Below are 20,688 nucleotides of genomic sequence, written 5' to 3'. Positions count from 1 at the left end.
ATTCCATAAAGAGGTCCTTAGCTTTTGTTAAGGTCTGCTGACCTGAATTAAGCTGAAAAGCAGAAACTTCTATAAGCAAACAAAAAATCAATTTGTGTGCAATTTCCTCATTTTGAAACATTGCATTTTGATTTCCATGACTTTTAATTTTTATTTTAATGAGTTGCAATTTTTGCTTCGAACAGCAGATGCTGAACAGTTCATGTAGGAAATGTCAAATTGCAATGTTTCCACATAAACCGAAGTTAAAAAAATAGTGTCCTGTAAATAAATCATTTGAAAATCACCCCTCTTGTCAGAAGCTTCAGTTCATATGAACTGGCATTTTTGACACAAAAACTTCTCAAAATTTTTGACAGCCCTCCTCTAGAAGTTGGGGATTATAAATCAAGACTGGAAAGGAAAAATCTACAGAAATTCACCCTAGGGAAAGAGCTTCTTAATCCTAATCTATTCCTTTTGATGCTGAAGATCTGTAAGGTTTGTCTTTGCCCATCAGTGCCCTTGGACACATATGAGATGCTCACAAAGTGGCACTTACTTGGTCCTTAAGACATATTTGTCTTACTGCTCATCAACACTCCTTTGGGGAAAAACTTCTCCCATTGCTGAAAAGCTCTGCAATCAAATATATGTACTTTATCACAGCAATGGCAGAGAAAATGCACTACCTGCCTCTATTCTCCCTCAGGATGCTGATTGTTGGCTACCCCCCCTTACCACCAATTTGGGGTCCTAATTTTATAAGGTTCTTTCAGGTCTTTGTTCTACTATGAAGTGCTGTGAATTTCCTTTCTGTTGTTCTACTGCCACATTCAATTGCTCATAAGTTACTTTAAAAAGGTAAGACAAGGCAAATAATTAATCGTATCTGGATGAAAGTGTAACAACATATTACAAAAGTAATACTTTGATTCTGCCTTTTTATATTTCTCCCCTATATTGACTGCCAGAAACTGATTTGCTACTTTGGAAATGAGATAAAATCAAACTGATTAGCTTCAGATTTAATGAAAGCCTATTTCTTTTCTCTTTTATTGCTTCTCTACTGGTTAAGTCTTTGTCTAAGCTTTCCTCTTAAAAGCACAGATGTAAAGCTTCTGGCACACCTGATATTCTTTTCATGTAGAAATTTGTCCATCTGAATAGGCATGAAAATGACAATTTAGTTTTGTTATCTTAATCTATTTCATTGTAGTCATTGTATTTTTAGAGTTGCTGCCAGGATCCAAATAAAAAGGAAATCCCATTATTAATTAAGTGATACAGATCTTACTTCTCTTACATTAAAGAGCCACCTTTTCTGAAATGGGTAGCTTATTACTGGCAATAAGTGAAAAGGCAATGGCTTTATTGGGTTGGGTATCTAAACTTGTGAGAAATCTGATGTACAGTCCTATGGCACTAATGATTTGATTTATTTTTCTAATACAAACTTTTCTTGTTAGCTTGAACTCAGCTGAACATAATTTGCCCCCCAGGAAAAATCTTTGGCTGTTTTTCCCATCTGCACTGATGATGTCTGCTAGACTTCCCTACAACCAAAATACGTTAACCTATCCTATATATCCTACGTGACAGAGCTTTGAGTTTGTCCTGTGAGCTAGCCTGAAGGATCTCCTGCTGTTCAGTTTCTGAGCTGGGGCTGACATCAGGATTTCTGTCTATAGGCTTGGCCGACCAGTATGGGATAGCGAGGCTGTGTCACCTTCTGAAGGCCAGTATGCCTCCTTCAGGGAGAAACCATAGATGGTGTCAGCTCCTCCGGACTGTGCGCCATGGGGGCAATGATCACAACAGGCGTCCTGTTCAACAGAGCTAAGAGGGCCCAGTTTTTCCTGCGGTGAGGCAGGTGAAAATGAAAGTCATCATAAAAATGGCAGAAAGATAAACATCTGCAGTGCTCTTTAAAAGAAAAGCACACTAGATGGATCTCTACAACAGCAGCTGAGAATTAATCCTTAACCTCTAAACTTCAACCTGTTAATTTTCTATAGGTTTGATACAGGAAATTCTCTAACGCCATGTACAGTGTGTGCTGCAATATTTGCTCCAAACCAGTATTGCTGAATGGCTAAAATATGACTGTCAAATCCAAAAGTGTTACTGTGTGGATTCTTCAAGGAATTCTTAAGTCAAAGCAGACTCTGGGTTTCTTTTAAATATGGTAAAACAGCCATGAGTTTTGTCACCCCTATGCTTAACGTGTGGATTTCTTTAACAAAAGCATAGACAAACCTGCCTCATTCAAAAAGGGGATTCACAGGAAAGGGATTTTTATTTTTAGCTTTCAGGGAATACAAGGAGCTGGCAACCAAAGTAGCAGCAGATGGGAATCCTGTTGTCTCGGCTCAGGAAGAACGTTCAAAGGCCTTGGGCCATCTTTCCATCTCAGCAAATCCTAACTTGAGCTTTTGGTCACATTTTGGAATACATGATCATCTTCAAGGAGTTTGATAAAAACTGGGTAGAAAATCCATGGTGTATTAAGGCTATTTCCCCCTTTACTAGCAACTGTTTCTTCAGGATGAGTAAACAGACTTCCAAACAGAAAATAATCTGAAATGATGTTTCAAGAATTTTGCCTGTATCTTTCTGCAGCTGGGCAGCAGAAGATGTGCTGGATGGAGGATGCTCTGGGCAGCCTGTGAAGACTGGGCAGATACCACATTTTAACAGCCAGTTACTGCTGCATCCCTCTCAGTGAAACTGTAAAGCTCTCTGCTTCACCTTTCAATGCAGTGAAAACAATGGCATTGCTGTGCCAAGGAGGACTCAAAATAAATGGCTTTGGTCTGCAACCAAGCCCTCCTGACAGTAACAGAACAGGCTGTCAGTAGCTTTGTCCATCACAAATCCTGCCACACTGGAAGGGATCTGCGTTTTCTCAGCTGAGTACCTGCTGGTGTTGGCCACTGAGCAGCTCACTTCTCTTCATCCCTGTGTTCTTGCTGGCAGCATTTCAGTGTCCAGCCTGTCCTTCCTGTAAAACCTTTGGGAATTCTGTGAAAACTGCAAGATGCCAGGTTTTACCACCAGGGCCCATGGTGCCTATGAACATCCCACAGTCCCTAAATTTCCCACCTCCCCTCAATTTGTTCAAGTTTCTGGAATACCAACTTGATGAAAGGTGGCTTCCACATGTATTTTAGCCATTTTATGTCTTCCCTTCTTTATCCACTAATTCCTGGCATTCCTTTGCATTTTCTCCCATGCTGGTTCCTCAGCCATCATTTCTGAGGACTATCCACTGTGGCCCCAAGATCTTTTTCCTGAGTGGCAATAGTTCATCATTGCATAGGTAGTTAGGGCTGCCCTCCTCCCCCAAACACTACTTTGCGTTTATTGATACAGCGTGTCACCCGCTGTCTTGTCACCAGGATCTGTAAGCATCCCTCTGCTGCTTCTTGCAGCCAGCTTTCAGTCTCACTATCCAGAACAACTCGCTATCACCAAACTCCATCACTTCATTACTCATTCCCTCTTCCTGGAAACGGCTGAAAAGGCTGCAGAAAGCTTCTTCCAGCAAGTGAAACATGTGGGCAGGTGGAGAATCTCTCAGTGTATTCCTACCCTCGACGTGCTCTCCTTCAGCCAGTGCAGAAGATGGTGCAGCTTTTCATCTCACTGAGCCAAGATTATCGGGAAGTCTTTGGTGAAGGCCTCCATGGAAAATCCTTTGAACATCTGCTACATTCAACGAGTAACTTTCCACCTGCACAGGCCCCTGCAGACAGTGTAGTGCCCAGGGCTGCTCTAACCGGGCTGGGGTGAAGGCAGACATGGCACTGGGGAATCCAGCCCATTCCTCAGTTGATTCCCCATCCCTCCTCGGCTGGCAGCCCTTGCTCCTGTGCGAGACCTGACTCCAGGTGCCCTGACACCCTGGGCCTGTGAAGGAAGGGGACGAGGATGGGGGGCTCACTGGCTTCTGCAAGAGCCCCTCCATGCAGGCCGAGCAGAGCCGCCGGGAAGAGCCGGGACACGGCTCCTCGCAGATGGAGTGGGGAGCGAGGTGGGCGCCTTGCTCCCCGGGCTCGACACTTTCCACCCGCCGGTGCCCGGGGCCGCTGGCACCAGGACGCAGCGCGGAGGCCGGACCCTGGGCGCCACCCGCCCGGCCCCGGCTCCCGGGCTAATCATTAACCGCCCCTCGGCGGCTCCGAGCAACGGGGCTGCGCATCGCGGCTCCCGCGCTCGCCAGGAACCAGCGGGCCGACAACGATCCCCGCCGCCGCCCGTCCCCCGTCCCCTCGGCACTGCCAGGGCACCCTGGCGGGGGCCGGCGTTCGCGCCGCCATGGAGGGCGAAGCGAACGGGACCCTCCACCCGTCCTGCGGCGCCAGCGAGCCGCCCTACTCGCAGGAACTTCTCCAGAGTAAGTGCGGCAGCCCGCCCGAGCCGGGGCGAGGGGAGGAAAGGCGTGAGGGAGAGGGGGGCTGCCCGCTGCCAGGCGGCCCCTCCGCCTGCCGCCCATCCGTTAACGGCCCGCTGCCCGGCCGCGATCCGCCTTCAGCACCCACCGGCGGCGGCTGACGGTGGCTGCCTCCGCCGCCGCCTGTGCTGCTGCCCCTGCATCCCCTGCCGCCGTTCCTTCCCGGCGACAAAATTCCCCGGGGCGGAGGCAGGCGGCTGCCAGCGCCGGCGGGCCCTCCGCCTGGCAGGGGGCCGAGCTGCCTTCGGCTTCGAGGAAGGGAGAATGGACATCAGGCCCCCAGCCCAGAGCTGCAGGTGGAGGTGTGAGAGAACGGGGGAGCGAGGGGAAGGGTGGTCGACGGGGAGCGCCGGGGCCTCCCGGTACGTGCCGAACCAAGCACTGAACCAGCACGTAGACTCCGCTCTCGTCTCAGGCTTATACGTGGTGAGATCTAGGGTGTGGAGATGTCCGCTGAGATGTGGACCGCAGCCACGCCTGGAAGTCTTGGGGGTTTTGAAGCAGGTTGGGTTCAAGAGGCTGGGCAGAGGCTCACCTTTGCAAGCACTGCTTGGTATGCCTTTAGATAGGCTACGGCCGCTACAACAGTTGGTATCAGTGATGACTGTGAACTTCCCCTAAATTAAGCATGACTCCACTGCAGTGCTTTCTTCTGTCTCTGGAAGCACCTTTCTTGGGAGAAAATCCACCTCAACCATCAGCCGTAGGTAAAAGTTGATATCCATACCAAGCATCAAGGGAGACAAAACCATCAGCCACAGGTAAATGTTGATACCCATATGCAGCAATAAGGGAGAAGTAAAAAAGAATTTGGTGAAGATACTAAGTTTTTTCTCAGGCTAGATATATCAGGAGCTAATCCTGTTCGTGTGCCCCACAAACTTCCACCAAGCTCTAAAAAATTTGCATGCCTAAGGAAGTTATACACAAACATGCCTATGAACATAAAACAGAAGCAAAGAACTAATACTCAGTAAATACATTTTTGCTTGTAGTCTGCCTGGAAAAGTTCCCAGAATATGTATTTACTGTATTTATATTACGTGTTATATGTTTGTTTATATTCTGTTACGTATTTGCATTCCTCTAAGGACATTTGTCTTGGAACTCCACCTTTCTGAAGGGGACTTTTGCATAATGCTTTGAGAACGTGAAGGCATATTCTTCCTATATGCTGTCTGTGGATCCTGGACAGATTTAGTCATGAACTTAAGTTTAATATTTGAATCATCGTGTGAAGTCAATGGTCCAGCTATGTAGCTAAGGATGAGTGCAAGTCTTTGCAGGAATAGGGCTAAGAAGCCCCTCAGGGATGGTGTCATTAAACAAATGGTGAACATTAAATGTTTGGAATGCTTATGAAATAAATCAGAACTTTCTGTTTTCTTTTCTCTCTGCAGGTCTTGACCTACCGGGGAGATTTCTCTTTGCAATCTTGACTCTGATGACACTAATTGCCAATCTGGTGTTTATAGAGGAAGCAGTCTACATTTACAGGAAAATCCCCTCCTCCAAAAGATCAATCATAATTTGGATTAATGCTGCAGCTCCAGTAAGTTATCATGGAAAAGACATAAAATTGAATGTTGAAAATAGGGTTTCCCTGAAAATCCACGTGAACCTGCTTTATCTCTGCCCTTTGTACAAGTCTCCTCCCTTTCTCTGTAGGTGATTGCTACTACTTCATGCATTGGCATGTGGATTCCTCGCTCAACGATGTTTACAGATTTCACAGCAGCAGTGTGAGTATTCTGCTTGTTTCTAGACAGCTGCCCCAAACCCTGAATTTCTTCCCCTTAAACATCCACTGCTCTTGGTAAACACAGTCATTTTGTAAATTTAACAATTTAGTAATTTTTGGTTTGAGCTGAAATCTCTTGGCAGCTCTTTTCTGGGAGGTGGAAAATGCTAAAGCAGTTCCCAGTGTTACAGTCTCCTAGTGTGGGAACCTCAGTATGAAAGAACTGTGACTCGCATGTAATTGATCCCTCAGATTGACAGTAGCTTTGAAGCGGTACTCTTTCTTTCCTCTCTCTGCGTGTCATGTGGAGTGAGACTCTGACCTGTGACTTCTCTGCGCTTTTACTAATGATGAGCCATGGAGGTCTGTTATTAATGGTGGCAAGTGAACCTCCAATGAGTATATCAATGTAAAAATGTTCCGCAGTTGTCCTGATAAAAGCACTTTCTATACAAGCGTGACAGCTCTGACATGCACAGAGAAGAACAGAGAAATGTAGTCCTTGCTTTCTGGAGATGATGGCGCAGCCCTGGTAGGCAAAGCCAGGTGGGGGGGAGGCTGTGGCCTTGGGCACTCCACAGTTGATTTTGTGATGATTTTGGAACCAACTGCAGGACAGTATCACAGACTCTCATGAATAGTCTCAGCCTTTGTCACATTGCATTTACTAAGAGAGTAGAGTAAAAAAGGAGGGAAAACACAGTAGTAGGGAACACTGTGAGCATGCAGCGATTTGTGCAGGTTACCAAAAACTTCCAAGGATTCAGTCCTATGGCACTTTAAGCCTATCTGCATCCCCTCTCCTCCCTTGCCCAAGCTGCAGGTTCTTGTCTTGCATCCACTGCCACTCACAGTCTTCAGCTGTACAGCAAGCTCCTCTACGGAAGCAGTGCAGCTGAAGAGGACCTCTTTTATTTGGTGGTGTTGGATTTCAGTGAATCAGTTCCCTAAATCAGTTTAGGACAGGGAGGAAAGGGCGGTTGTGCAATCTCTAGTTCCTGGGAGGGCTTGAGAATGTGCAGCTGGTGAAGGAGGGAGATGTGGGCTTGCAGTCAGTGCTTGAATCAGCTTTGGCTGCAGAGGAACCTCATCCTGACTGGGCCAGCACATTCAATGATAACTAACTAACTAAATAAAAATATATATATGGACCTATCCATGTTTGTTGTTGGTTTTGGGGTTTTCTTTAGAGGAGGAAGAGAACTTGTTCAAAAAAGTTTGGACCAGTCAGGACTGGATAACTGATGGAAAAATACGGCCATAATGGCTTGGGCCAGAAAAGCCTGTGCTTTAATACTAGCTCTGCCACCAGCCACCAGTGTGGCTTTGGGCAATTCCACAGCTGCTCTGTGCCTCAGTTTATTCCTCTTTCGGTGATGTTAGGGCAGTTCTGGTCCTCCAAGGTGATGGAAAGCAGAAGGTTTTTCACAGCTAGTGCTAGAATTTTTGTTGATTGCAAAGCACAAGCTGTAAAAATCCTGGACGGAAGGTGGCACTGGCCTGCTCAGCATACAAGAGACACACAGGCAAATTCAAGCTGGCATTTTCTTCCTCTCCTAGATTTTTTGCTGTAGTTATCCACAAGTTCCTGCTGATGATGATTAAAGAGTGTGGAGGTCAAAAGCTGCTCCTCAGACGGTTTGAAAATGGTCGCTTCAAGATCAGCACTGGTCCCTGCTGCTGTTGCTGCCTTTGCCTCCCTCGTGTGCGCATCACTAGGTGAGTTGCCCTTTAAGATTTCCCAGCTGGAAAATGGCTGTTGGAATGCAGCCAACTTGGCAAGGCCGGGCTTACTGCAAAGGGCCTCCCTGCTTCCCGAAAGTCAGTCTCAAGCTGTCTCTTTTAAACAGTGCCATCACTTTGAGGCTGTACACCATCGCTAATTTATTTCATTTTTATAATGCAGAATTTTGCACAAGAGTCGAGAGCATGAGCTCTCTCAGTTTAACGCAGTGCGGTGTTCCCACTCATAGTAATGTTGAGCGCTGTGGTATCTCCCCAACTAATCCCATTCTCTTCCAAGAAACCATTTCTGTAGTAAGCAGTGGTGTGTGGGTGGAGGAATTTCTACTCTAGAAAAACTAACAATTGAGATTTCAGTTTCTTTTCATTCCAGAAGGGAACAAATGTCTCCAAATCGGGTATTTTTCACAAGCAGAATTGTCAAATTGAGGCTGCATTGAAAGAAAATTTCTCTTCAACGTTTCATTCTAAATTTGACTTTAAAATTACTTCAGATTAAAATAATTTTTAAAACAACAAATAGATGTAATTCCTGGAAAGCTTTGATCTCAATGAAATGGCATTGTCTGGTGAGGCAAAAGCAAATATTTTCTTCTACTAAATTTTGTATTACCTTTGAGAAGCAGGGTGAGGACGGAGAGCTGCACCTATGGGAGACAATATACTGTAACATAAACCCTGCCTCCTTTGAGCACTGCCTGGTGGGGCTTCTCCTCTGGCTAGTGTCACCCTGTCATTTACACACTGCTTCACAGCCTGGAAGCCTCATGTATTTCCCAGGGCTTTCCTACTGGCACAGAGTATGAGAATGTTTCTCTCATTACGAGCAAAAGCTGAAGGACTGACTGTGCAAGGCAGAGATGTTTCCATGGGGGCCTGGACATTAGTGTCAGAGGGACCTTAGGGACTTTACGGTCTGGTTAAATGAAAGTGGCAAACAGAACGCAACGTAGTGGTTTGTGATGCTTTTGCAAAAATTCTTCATTTTTTTTCATAAGAATTCTTCCTTAAACTGCCTTATTTGGTATTAGAATTTAAACTCTTGTTTCCATCATTTTATTTTAATGGAATAACAGTAATTATTTACATGGAGGGGGCACTAAGAAGAGTGGGTAGTAAACCGACTGAAAAATATATCTCCAAAAATGGATGTAATACAATGATGTAAAATCAGCAACTACTGATATGGATCTAAATGACTCCTCCTAATTTTCATGGGCATTGGTTCAGGCTCATTTCAGCAGTCAGAGCTGAAGAAATGCCATGGGACAGAGCTGTGCTATAGATCTAATGTGTCACCGGTATGTTTGTTCTTCTTTCCATGTCTGTCACCCTCTGTATAGGTTGTGGTAGCTGGGAGCTTGGGAGAGCTCTGCCTTGCTGTTGATCAGTCCAGTGACGGTTTATCCAGGATGAGATTAGCTAATATTAACTCCATCAGGAGCTAGATAGTGCCTACTACTGCTGGGAGGAAGGATAGCTGTCTTAAAAAAAAGGCTTTTTGCTCTGCAGTGGGCTTAGGGCTCCTTCTCGAGCATCTGCAGCACTGGGAAACCCATCTGCTGTCTCTGCTTCTGACTTCTAGCCTTTTCCCATTACAGGGTACAATTTTTTTTTTAAAATATGGGCAAGCTATACCAGAGAAAGGTCAGTCTCATATTCCTCCCTTAGGTATCTTCTGGGGAAACAGGGAGATACGCCAAGGGAGGGATTAATTCTTTTTAAAAGCCATATACTATCGAGCAGTCCTGGGAACGCTAACAAAGTACAGTAGACAGATGAGGCAAAGTAAGAAGCCATACAGTGGGGAGAGATGTGGCAGAAGAGACCTGATGGTTAAGAAAGGTAGACTTGTGTCAACAAGGAAGACAACTCCTGGTGTTGCAGTGACTGCACTGTTTGTCATATTATTCTTAAAACCCTTTGGGAATAATAAATCTTTGAAAAGGCCATGCGCTAAATGGCTGGCCAGTTGTAGGCCCTTCCACTTGTGCTTGCGCTGGTCATAACCCTGTGGTCATTAGCTATATTAATTGAGCAATTCCTGTAATTCCTGGTTTGTGGCTATATCCTGTAACGTACTAAATGGCAGCCTGTTGTCTGCTGAGCCATCTCTGATGCAGTCTCAAGGGCCCAAGGAGCTACAGTGAAGGCAACATTAACAGTATGGAAAATGCACAGTGATAGACTAAAATGTGAGCCAGCCACAGCAGCCGCAGCTTGTCCTGTGAAGGTTGAAGGCGAGTTCAGGTCAGTCATCTTTCATGTCCTCTGTTTGCAAGTGCATCTGCCCCTTTCCTGGTGACCTTTAATGCTGTCTGGCCAGGTTACTGTGTATGGGCTGTGTTCTGGATGCAGATTATACTGACAGAAATCCTGAGCTGTCCCGCTGCCCTTGTGCAGTTGGCCAAGCGAAAGATAGTTCACTCTCTAGAGTACAGAGGAGCAAAACCAGATGCTTACATGGTAGTATTCATGATGCGTTGTTGAAAAAATACCAGTTGTTTCACCTAGGTCTGGATGATTCCCTTGCTTGATTTACCACAGGACTAGGAAATGACTGAGGAGGAAGGCCAAATTGCCCAGTTTTGTCAGAAAACTGAAATAGTAAGGCAACAAGGAAGTGGCATTATTGTTCAGAAACTGGTTATGCTGCTACTGGCTCTCTGGTTAGCTTTGGGGCAGAGAAAGACACCATGTTTTGCCTAGCTTCGGTTAGTACGTAATTGCTGCAGAACAGGAAAAGTACTATTTTTGTAGAGACTTTACTAAATAAACACTGGGTAATTCTTGGAAAGATTTTCTAATCTTGAAGCTATTCCTCCCCAGATTTTAGCCACATGCTACAGGAATGGAAAAGTTTTGCAGTTGACAGTATCCAAAAAATGTTATTAAGGTTGCTAATAAGATTTTAGCCTATGTGATTTTTTATTTTGTTTTGGCCAGGCGAACCCTCTTTTGGCTGAAGCTGGGCACCTTTCAGTTTGCTTTCTTTCGACCCGTGCTCATGTTTTTGTCAATAGTGCTTTGGACTAATGGCAATTACAGCCTTTACAATGTAAGTAAATATTTTAATCAGAGATGGTCCACAAAATTCATGGATTTTAGGGTTGATGTTAGTATCTCAGCCTACAACTAAACTGTGAAATCTGGGAGTACTTCCAAGTGGGTCCTTACTATATTCCTTTGAGATCCTGAAGCATATAATTTCTGCCTTCCTCCAGACTTTCCATTTCCTGGCTTGTCTTGGAAAGAAACTGGGCATCAGAGTGGGTTGGGCATCAGATTATGCTCCAGCATGTTTCCCAGCTTGTATGGTTAGAATAGCAGGACTGCAAGTTGCCCTGTGGGATGTACCTGCCCTGTGTTTTGTAAGGTACAGCCTTAAGAAACAAATGTATGTACTGGCATGTAAACAGGAAGCCAAATCCTGTGGGTTTTTTTCCTGCAACTCATGGTGATTTTTCTATCTGTGCAAAGTAGAAAAGATAGTACTGTACTTCTGCTTTGTACTTTGTAGGCAGCAAGATGATGGAGAAGTCTGTATCTGCTAAAAATTTGCACCTCTTAGATAATTCAGATGAAAAGTAATACTTTTTTGTTGTTTCATGGTAGTAAAATAAATGATCCCTCTGAGCTGTCATGCTGAGTACACTCTCATGAGGTGCTGAGCCTTCCCAGGTGCTGCTGGGGTCAGATTGATGGGTCGTGTCATTCGTTACCTTCCCAGGCTGAACAGATTGACATGTCTGTGCCTGCTGGTGGGAGCACTGTGGTAACTCTCTGGTTGGTACTGTGCAGTTTCCCCATGCAAATCCCAGCAACTGTTGGGCCATCATCTTTCATGGAGATAGAAACAAGCATCTTAACATCTGCATCATCCAGTTTGTAACTTCTTCCTGGAAGCAGTAAAATGCACTGTAAAGTTTTATAGGTACGCTTCTTTGATTTGCTTCTCAGTTGTCTCCCAAAGGAGCTGCAATATGGATTAGCTGCTTCGTTGGTGTTCTCACCATTATTGCTCTGTGGCCAGTTGGAATCATGTTTCAACAAGTCAGGACTCTCCTTATCTCTAAGAAAATCATCCCAAAGTTTGCTCTTTATCAGGTGAGAAGTTTAATATTTCTGATAAGAATTTCTCTTAACTGTTGATACAACACTGTCTCTCTGGTTCTTAGTCCTTTGTTGAAAAGTTATAGTATTTTTTTTCCCCATTAAATGCACTGTGCAAAGGCATTTTTTTTACCTGATTAAATCTGCATCCCTTTGAAGCACTCTCCTTGGCTGCTGTTCAGTTTCAGCTTGAGTCAATTTACCTCTAGTCTCTCAGGACTGCTGGAGATGTGAAAGCCACGTAAAATCCATTCATCTTTAGGCAACTGAAATCAAAACAGCACCTTCTGCAGGGCTTGAGGGAAGCTTTGTGGATGCAGTCTCCTGAAACACAATGTTAAAATGCTGGTGTATGCTTTTAAAAACTAGGAGAGGATGTGGAGCATTGTGTGGGTGGCTGTTGTTTGAACTGTTTCAGCATGTCACAAAGTTCTGTTTCGACAACATTTTTCTTGGTCATTTTGCACTTCAGAGTTAGATAATAATGAAAATCCTGGCTGGGAATCATTAAACAGTAAGGAACAGAACCAGATAGGTTAGATGGAAAAAGCCTGGGGACAAGGCCACCTTCTTCCACATCACCCTGAAGAGAGTATAGCAGAATCCTTGGATATGCATCCTTCTTGAACAGGACACATAGAAAGGCTGGCATACTAAGGTCTCTGTTAAGTAAATTAGTAAGCATTTATGAATGCGATAAACAGGATAGTCACACTTGCAGCGCTACGTTAGGGTAAATCCAGGTTTAAGATGGCAAACTCTCTTAATGCAAGGGCTTATACTCAGGCAGTTCCACCAGCAGCTAGAGAGACACTTTGATATCTCCAAGGCAGCGAAGGCCTAGCTCAGTAAATAGCAGGTAATATGATGCGTGATTGTTGCTGAAGGCAAGCTGCGAAGAGTCCTTCATCCCTTGTGGCAAAGAAGCCAGTCCCATATAACATGGGGAGCACCACATCTCCCTGCTGTGGCAAAAAGAGGAGACAACAGAAAAAACGTTCTTTGAGTCCTTCCTCCACTAAGCTCATTGGTTAGATGTTACCTATTATTCAGAGCTCAGTATTGTTTAAAATCCCAGCTGGGAGCTCTGGATGTATTGCACCTCCCAAATGAGGGGCTGAGAAGAAACACTTTTCAAACAGAGGTTTAATTTAACACTCACATTCAGAGCAATATCATCCTCACCTAAAGATGAATTCTGCAGAATGGCCGGCAACCTGCTGGTAGATGGGAGGAAAGAGAGGGAAAGAAGGGAGAAACGAGGCAAAAGAGGGTCTGTTATGAAAGCGGAATTGTTGTGTGAACTCTAAACCTTTTCCTGGTAGCTAAGGCATCTGTTTTCTCTTTCGGGTGTAGTTTATCCTCATTCTGAACCACTTGCAGACAGCTATTATCAACATCTTGGCCAAGCAAAGAATTATTCCCTGTGCTCCACCACTCTCCTCTTCAGCAAGAGGAGCATGTAAGTTCTTTTGGGAAGGATGTTCATTTACTTATAAAGGTGCCAGTTCAGCGTTGCTAAGTGCAGTATCTGGTGTTTTCCCAAACTATTAATTTCCTGGGATCATGTAGCTTTTGGAGAATCTCAGCTTTTACTTAAAAAACAATAACAAAAGTTTTAAAGCTGTCATAGTCGCAGAGAAAAACTTGATAATGAGAAGAATTGGAATCAGAAATGAGAGGGCAAGAAATCAACATACATAATGACCATTAAATCTCTTGCATTTTGAATGCATAACTTATTGTGTGCTTATTGATGGGCAATACTGTAATTCTGTAACTGATTTTATTGCCGAGTGTGAGACACACTCCATTATGGGGACAGGATGGTAAAAGTTTGTTCCTTTTGTACAGATGAAAATTAATAATCCAGGTATTCACTTTGTGTCTGATTGTCATTTCCCCCTTTTGGGGGCTTTTCTTTGTCTCCCTTTTTTTTCTGGGCAGATATAACTCAGCAGCTCCTCATCATGGAAATGTTTCTGATAACCCTAATCTCAAGGGTGGTCTATCGGAGAAGATACGACGACCTGGAGCCTCCGGAGTGTATGGCTGAAGAAGCTGGGGACAACAAGCAGACTCCTAAGATTATCCTGAATGGCGCAGTTAGTGAAGATGGATTGCCAAGGGGTTAGAAGCCCTCTGTGCTCCAGGTCTGCAGCAGCGGGAAGCTCAGCTCCAGGAGCTTGTATATCCTTGCACCACAAATAGCCACTGTCCATGTCAGAACAACTTCTGACATAAATGCCTGTGAGCTGTAGTACTACTGAAAGGACCACTAGTGGAAAGATAACCCCATTTATTCTCCAATGATATATACATGGTGTGAGTGTTTTCACACCATGTAATTTAGTAAGATTTCATACCATGTAGTTATATGTTGTTATTGAGCACTTGATGGTAGCCAGACTGTCTCACAATGTGGTTTTATTTTATTTTTGTTTTTTAGCTATTAGAATGGCTATGATTTAGAGTTAATCCAGAGCCAGTCTTGTTCATCTCTTTTGACTTTTAAAAATCTTATTTCACCCTGGATTGCTGTCATATGTCCAACACAGCCTTTTCCATTGCTTCCTCCATTAAAATTTATCATCTCTCACTCTATGCCATGAGCTCACCATAGCTAATTCTGATCAGTAGATACATTTGCATATGTTTGTTCTGAAATCCCCAGACCTGTCTGGGCTCTTCACCTACAGAAATTATGATCTCTTTAGGGCAAGACTTCTTACATTCCTTGGCAAATCACCTCCTAATGTGGTAAATACACAGTTGCTGTTTGTCACTGGCAGATGCTCTTCCTAGAGATGGCAGATTCTCTGTCACTGGCCTGGAAAAAGAAAGTAGGAGTTAGAGTCTGAGACATCTTCTGCCGCTGATCTGTGATGATACGTGGTGCTTTGGTTGTCTGCTTGGCAAATGGCAATAGTGATACTCAGGATCCTTGTGCTGTGGGGATAAGAGCAATTGAAGGAATATTGGGGGTGCTGGTCGACAGCCGGCTGAATATGAGCCAGCAGTGTGCCCAAGTGGCCAAGAAGGCCAACAGCATCCTGGCTTGTATCAGAAATAGCGTGGCCAGCAGGAGTAGGGAAGTGATTGCCCTCCTGTACTTGGCACTGGTGAGGTCACACCTCGAGTGCTGTGTTCAGTTTTGGGCCCCTCACTACAAGAAGGACATTGAGGTGCTGGAGTGTGTCCAGAGAAGGGCAGCAAAGCTGTGAAGGGTCTGGAGCAGAAGTCTTATGAGGAGCGGCTGAGGAAACTGGGGTTGTTTAGCCTGGTAAAAAAATTCTTCCGTATATCTAGTCTGAATCTACCCTCTTTTAGTATAAACCCATTACCCCTTGTCCTGCTACTACACTCCCTGATAAACAATCCCTCTCCAGCTTTCCTGTAGGCCCCTTCAGGTACTGGAAGGCTGCTATAAGATCTCCCCGGAGCCTTCTCTTCTCCAGGCTGAACAACTCCAACTCTCTCAGCCTGTCCTCACAGGAGAGGTGCTCCAGCCCTCTGGTCATCTTCGTAGCCCTCCTCTGGCCTCGCTCCAGCAGATAGTGGGATTTATTTTTAGTTTACAAGGAATTTAAAAAATGCTTTTATTTTGGGAGTTGGTGGAAAATGAAATATTCTGAAAACAGCTAGTGAACCATCTGGAAGTAGAAAAGGTGGCTGAATTAAACGAAATGTTTTATTTCTGACTGAGGTCAGAAATAATATTTTCTTTAACAATAGAAGGATTCTATTATAGTAGAAAAAGGGAATTATTATTGTTTTGAAATGCTTGAAACAATTTTTATATTTAATTTTTTTCTAAGCAGGCAGTCTGGGTAATTAATAGAGATTCTTGAACTCATTAATGTGAGAAAATCTACACTTTTCCCTTGAAGAATAATTTAGGTGAAAATTTTTACTCTGCGTTACAGCGTGTCAGTAGAATTAACTGGGATCAGCTAACATATTCTTAACATGGGAAATCTTCTTAATGTATTTTCACATCATGGCTGTTGTTAGTATATTCCTAATGTTGCTTTATATCGGTGTAATCTAGGCCACAGGTACACTTGTAGACTTGCAGAGCAGTACTTAAAAACGGTTGGCCATGAGTTCAAGCAGCTTCAAAAGCGGACAATAAAATATTTTGAGTTGGTAAGGAATCTTTGTGAATTGCTGTAGAAAGGACTTTAATTACTAGAGCAAATGAGACAAATGAGCATTGCTGGAAAATGTTTTCTGTAGCGGTTCTGCACGGGGCATGCCTTGGTGGATGGGATCTCTGGCATGGAAGAGCAGATCCATGCGCCATAGCATGGCCAGCGCATTCAGAACCAGATAGAGCGTATGGAGAAGTGGTAGTCTCTGTAGGTCCAGCGAAGGCAGCTGGTGGGGCATGGCAAGAGCCTTCACCCATCACTGTTGGTCTGGTTATCCGTCATGTCTCTGAAGGGCCAGTTAAATACATGTTGTAAACGTCAATGTGGGCCTGATTTAGCCACAGGTATGACTAGCTGTTATGCTTTTGGATAGATATTTAATATTTGTTGTGATCTTCATCTGACGTATTTCAGCAATAAAATGTACCGTGGTGATTGTCAAGCAGACTTTGATTTGGCAGCAAAGACGCTTCTTTTTACTACGTACAGTCATGGAGGTCTCATTCCAAAAATCACTTTCTTGCACTTTTCAGAGCAAAATTGGACATACCTTATCTTAAATATGTGTCTAAGAGCTTTCCTGAGTAACAGCTTATGTGAATACAGCAGAATGTATGGGTCTTATTGTTACAATTTTTTTTGAGCTTTTTAAATTAAGAATTTCTTCCCTACCTCTGGCTCAGACCACTAGCTGCAGCCTGCCTAATCGAGGTGCGGCATCTAGGTAGGTGGCTGGGAGCTCGCAGCCAGGGGCAGCAGGTGGCCCGCAGTGCAGTGCGTTTGTTCAGGTGCTCTTGAAATTAAAACATTGCAAATCACAACCTCCAAGTTGGACCTTAGGCAAGTCTGAGTGTGGAAAAACAAAACAGCCGGAAATTCCTCCATTCTCAGTTCTGATAAGGATCCCTTTCAGGTCAGTGAAAAAAAATTCGCTATCAGTTATGTGTTTGTGATTAAAGCATTTGAAAACATTTAATGAAAGCTAGAAGATAAATTTTACAGCTCATTTTATACAGTTGCTGTAAAGTACTGAGTGTTAAGTTGAGGACATAACCTTTATGCTATGTTTGTTTGGGATTATCATATAAGGAAGGGTAAAGTTAATTGTATCAGTGTCTTTTGTGATGATAAAAGGTACCAACACCATTAAATAGAAAGATAAGCATACACAGAGATGTGTGATCGAAGGTTAAGAGAGTTTAGGCATCTGGAAGCAATTCATGAGAACAGAAGGGAAAAGACGAGTTATGTGTTTTGGGTGGCCATGCGCTAAAGACGCAGCTGTGAAGGTGAACGCTGACCATGAAACCTTCTGGAGCATCACATGGGGTACACAGCGCGAACAGCACACACACAAGGGAGGAGAACGAATGCACGCTAGCACCTTGTAATGTTGCAGGAGTGGGTTGGCAAACAAAAGCTGCTCAGCACTCTTCCACTTGTCGTTCAAGCTACTATTTTTAAACCAACACTAACTGAATCCCTCCTGTTCCAGAAGGCCACAGTGCAGGCTTTTGTTGGCCCTGAAACCTTGAAGCGGTCCCCCCAGTGGCAAGCTGGCATTCCCTAGGTAGTGCCGGTAAAGGGGGGGGGGTGGTGAGGAGAGTGAGGAGAGTATTTAAGCGCATGGCTTTGTGTTTCACCTGTGTCAGCAGCAAAGGCCGCCTGACTTAATACCCAAAAGATTTGTTTCAGGTGTTAAGAGGGTGTCCCTACATCCCTACTCCAACTGTCCCATCCGTTCCTGCACCCTCACACTTGCCCTGGCCTCATTCTCCCTGCTCACGAGCAAAAAACAAACATGGAGTGCTGCTCAGAGAGGAGGTACAAGGGTCTGGGCTCATGCCTGCAGAGCCAGGGCAGCCAGATGACAGAGCCTTCTTTCTATGCAGCGCCTCTTTTCCAAAGAAGGGCCAAGGGCAAAACAAAACAAAACAAAACAAAACAAACAAAAAAACCAACAAAAAAAACCCACAAAAAAAAAAACCCCAAAACTGTACAAGAGCTGAATTGTGATCCCATGGTTCCCAGAGCTGGAGCAGGGGAGGAGGTTTGGTAACACCGTAAGGATACAAACAGTAGTAAATTGAACAAGTTAGGGAATAGGTAGATTTAGTGTGAGCAGCAGAGAAGTCCAGAAGATGACTCAGGGAAAACAGGCAGATAGCAGCCATTTTCTACACAGCTAATGAAAATGCTAGAACATGTCTGTTGCAACAACTCTACCTGTTCAAGACGTTGCCACTTGGCTTACTCACCCTTTTGAACAACATCTGACTGCTGCTGGCGGTTTCAATGCTAATGCTTTTACTGACAGCCATTCATGTGTTCCTTCAGGACAGTTCTTGAATCTGCTCGCACCTCCCCAGCTCCCAGGTAAAATGGGTTGCTATTTTTAAGACAATTTGTGGGGGAAGATGGCTAGATAACACACTGAAAGCAGTTTTACTGCTTTAGATCCCTTAAAAAGTGTTAACTAGGTACTTCTAACAGTTGTCTGGACTCAGTGAGCAAGATCATCTCTGTTTTAGCAAAGGGGAACTGACGGAGAGAAATCTAGAGAACCACCCAGGATCAGGCTGCAGGAGTTACCCAGTCTCACCTCCCTGCTCTGAAAAATACTGCCTCTGAAATGTGGTAAGATCACAATTTAAGCGAAGATTGTCTGACTTAAATAATGGTTAGGTGAGTTAGATCGCGGTTAGAAAATGAGCCCACCAGAACAGTAAGATGAGTTGCTCTCAGCTTTCATAACCTTATTTGAGTAAGAGATCTACAGGTCAGAGCATCTCTTGGTAGGCTGTGGAACTGGTGTGAAGAACAGATCTATGTATTGTTGACTTGCAAGAGAAGGTAGGTGAATATCTTAAGCTATTTTTCTCTGCTAAGTCACACCTTAGTATAATTCCCCATAGATCATTGTGCAGCTTTATTAGTAGATACCCACAAACTCTTCATTCTTCTCAAAATTACAGTTCCTATTAAAATGTGCCTACATAAAGGCAATGAAACCAGCACATTTAAAAAGCTCAGAACGCTATTTTTGCCATTTCTCAATTCTTGTTACCCTTTCTTTACATCCTAGAAGCTTGTTACACCTATACTGATGCCATTTACTGCCAAACAATGAAGCAGCTGGTGTGCCAGTAGCACTTGAAGGCCCAGGTGCTTTGTGACATACCTAAGGCAGCTTGAAGTCTCTAAAAGTCTTTATTGTTCTTCAAACAAAGAAAAGAAAAGCCTACTGCAGAAAGTGCATTGAAAAGCAGGAAGAAGAATTTATTGAAGAATTTTTACATTTTTGTGGGAGAAATCAGACTTACATTGTGGCAATATTTTGGATATTTTTGGTCAGTTCTGGGGAGAAAGAAGAATTGTCCTAAGGGAATTTCCTTTTCATTTGTGGATGTCTCTTCCCTTCACAACCATCTTTAATACCCAGCTGCATCCATTATGCAGACAGGGTCACATCACACGTAGAAAACTGACAGCAGGATAAAATTACTTTTGTTTCCTTTGATGCAATTTAGCAGCTGAAAGTGTCAGTTTTCCCTCTAGAGATTCAGACGTTGGATCACAGATGCCTTCTGGGATCTAAGGCATAGTTTTGATCCAGGCCCAAATCGGCTCAGACATCTAAGAGAACTGCTAAACTGTGAGAAAGCGCTGCAAGACATTCTGCAGAGCAGAGTCATGAGAAGAAAGGTAAGATTGCGGGCAAAGGGGAGAGTGCTGACACAGGGATAATTAACAGCTCAAGGGGTCTTGAGGAGAAAAACCAACACGACAAACGTACAAAATCTTACAGAAACAAACCCAAGTAGCCTGAGGATGGCAGTTTAGCAGTGTCAATGATCAACCTGTTCCAAGCAGCAGCAAAGGCAGCCCTTCCCCTCCTGACTGAAGGCTGCCCGGCCAGCAGCGACTCCTTGTGCGGTTTATCAGGGCTGGCAAGCAAGTTAGCTTGTTAGCTCTACCTATGCATTGTGTATATTGACCAGTAAATCATAAGTTTTACTCTTTTAAGCTGTGAAATCGTTTTTGCAGCGGCTTGGTACATAGCAAAAGGCTAAACTGACCCAGAGGGGGAAGGTTACAAAGCAAGGAGGAACTATTCAGTACGGGCAGCGCCTCCTCCTGTATCACCCTTTGAGAATCACCGCCTTAAGAACCAAAGGAGGAGTTAGAAATAGTGTGAAAATGGCTTCTGAATTTATCCTTTATTGCAAATTACCAAAAAAGGTAAGTTTCTGTGCCTCCTTGTAGCCTTGCCATACTCAGCCAGCAAAGGATGTGAGCTAATTGTTAAATTCAGTTCAACAAGTTCCTCATTAGGGGGAAATTACCTGAGTTTGAAATCTGCTAATTTTCCAATCAGGGTGAGTGTTTGCACTTGTGATTTGGAAATAATTAACACATGGTATAACATCAAAACCTATGTAAAGGCTAATGGTAGAAGGACTAATTTCCTTGGCATGAAAATGGTGTGTTCACTTTCCCCA

At 44.0% G+C, this 20,688-nt stretch overlaps 1 protein-coding gene across 2 annotated transcripts; it reads left to right on the top strand.

The window, feature by feature from the left end:
- Window positions 1-4,152: 4,152 nt before the first annotated feature.
- On the top strand, window positions 4,153-16,632 carry LOC104629709 (organic solute transporter subunit alpha). 2 transcript variants are annotated; one of them, XM_075774883.1, is made up of 8 exons: window positions 4,153-4,378; window positions 5,836-5,987; window positions 6,104-6,177; window positions 7,737-7,895; window positions 10,866-10,977; window positions 11,880-12,026; window positions 13,389-13,494; window positions 13,980-16,632. In XM_075774883.1, the coding sequence occupies exons 1-8, from the start codon at window positions 4,300-4,302 to the stop codon at window positions 14,165-14,167; spliced, it is 1,017 nt and encodes a 338-aa protein (XP_075630998.1). In that variant the 5' UTR covers window positions 4,153-4,299; the 3' UTR covers window positions 14,168-16,632. The 2 variants fall into 2 exon arrangements, with proteins under 2 accessions (XP_075630998.1, XP_075631005.1); XM_075774890.1 differs by lacking the exon at window positions 4,153-4,378 and adding an exon at window positions 4,489-4,737.
- The last annotated feature ends 4,056 nt before the right edge of the window (window positions 16,633-20,688 follow it).

This window comes from Balearica regulorum, chromosome 1 (assembly GCF_011004875.1).
Source record: "Balearica regulorum gibbericeps isolate bBalReg1 chromosome 1, bBalReg1.pri, whole genome shotgun sequence".
Lineage (NCBI taxonomy): Eukaryota > Metazoa > Chordata > Aves > Gruiformes > Gruidae > Balearica > Balearica regulorum.
Note: the sequence above shows the minus strand (reverse complement) of the source record. Positions and strands in the feature narration are given on the sequence as shown.

Bases quoted from the DNA above. Each gene is read 5' to 3' on its own strand.
- LOC104629709 (XM_075774883.1), top strand. From the start codon at position 4,300: ATGGAGGGCGAAGCGAACGGGACCCTCCACCCGTCCTGCGGCGCCAGC. The intron at 4,379-5,835 runs GTAAGTGCGGCA...TTCTCTCTGCAG, and splicing joins CTCGCAGGAACTTCTCCAGA to GTCTTGACCTACCGGGGAGA. The intron at 10,978-11,879 runs GTAAGTAAATAT...TTTGCTTCTCAG, and splicing joins GCAATTACAGCCTTTACAAT to TTGTCTCCCAAAGGAGCTGC.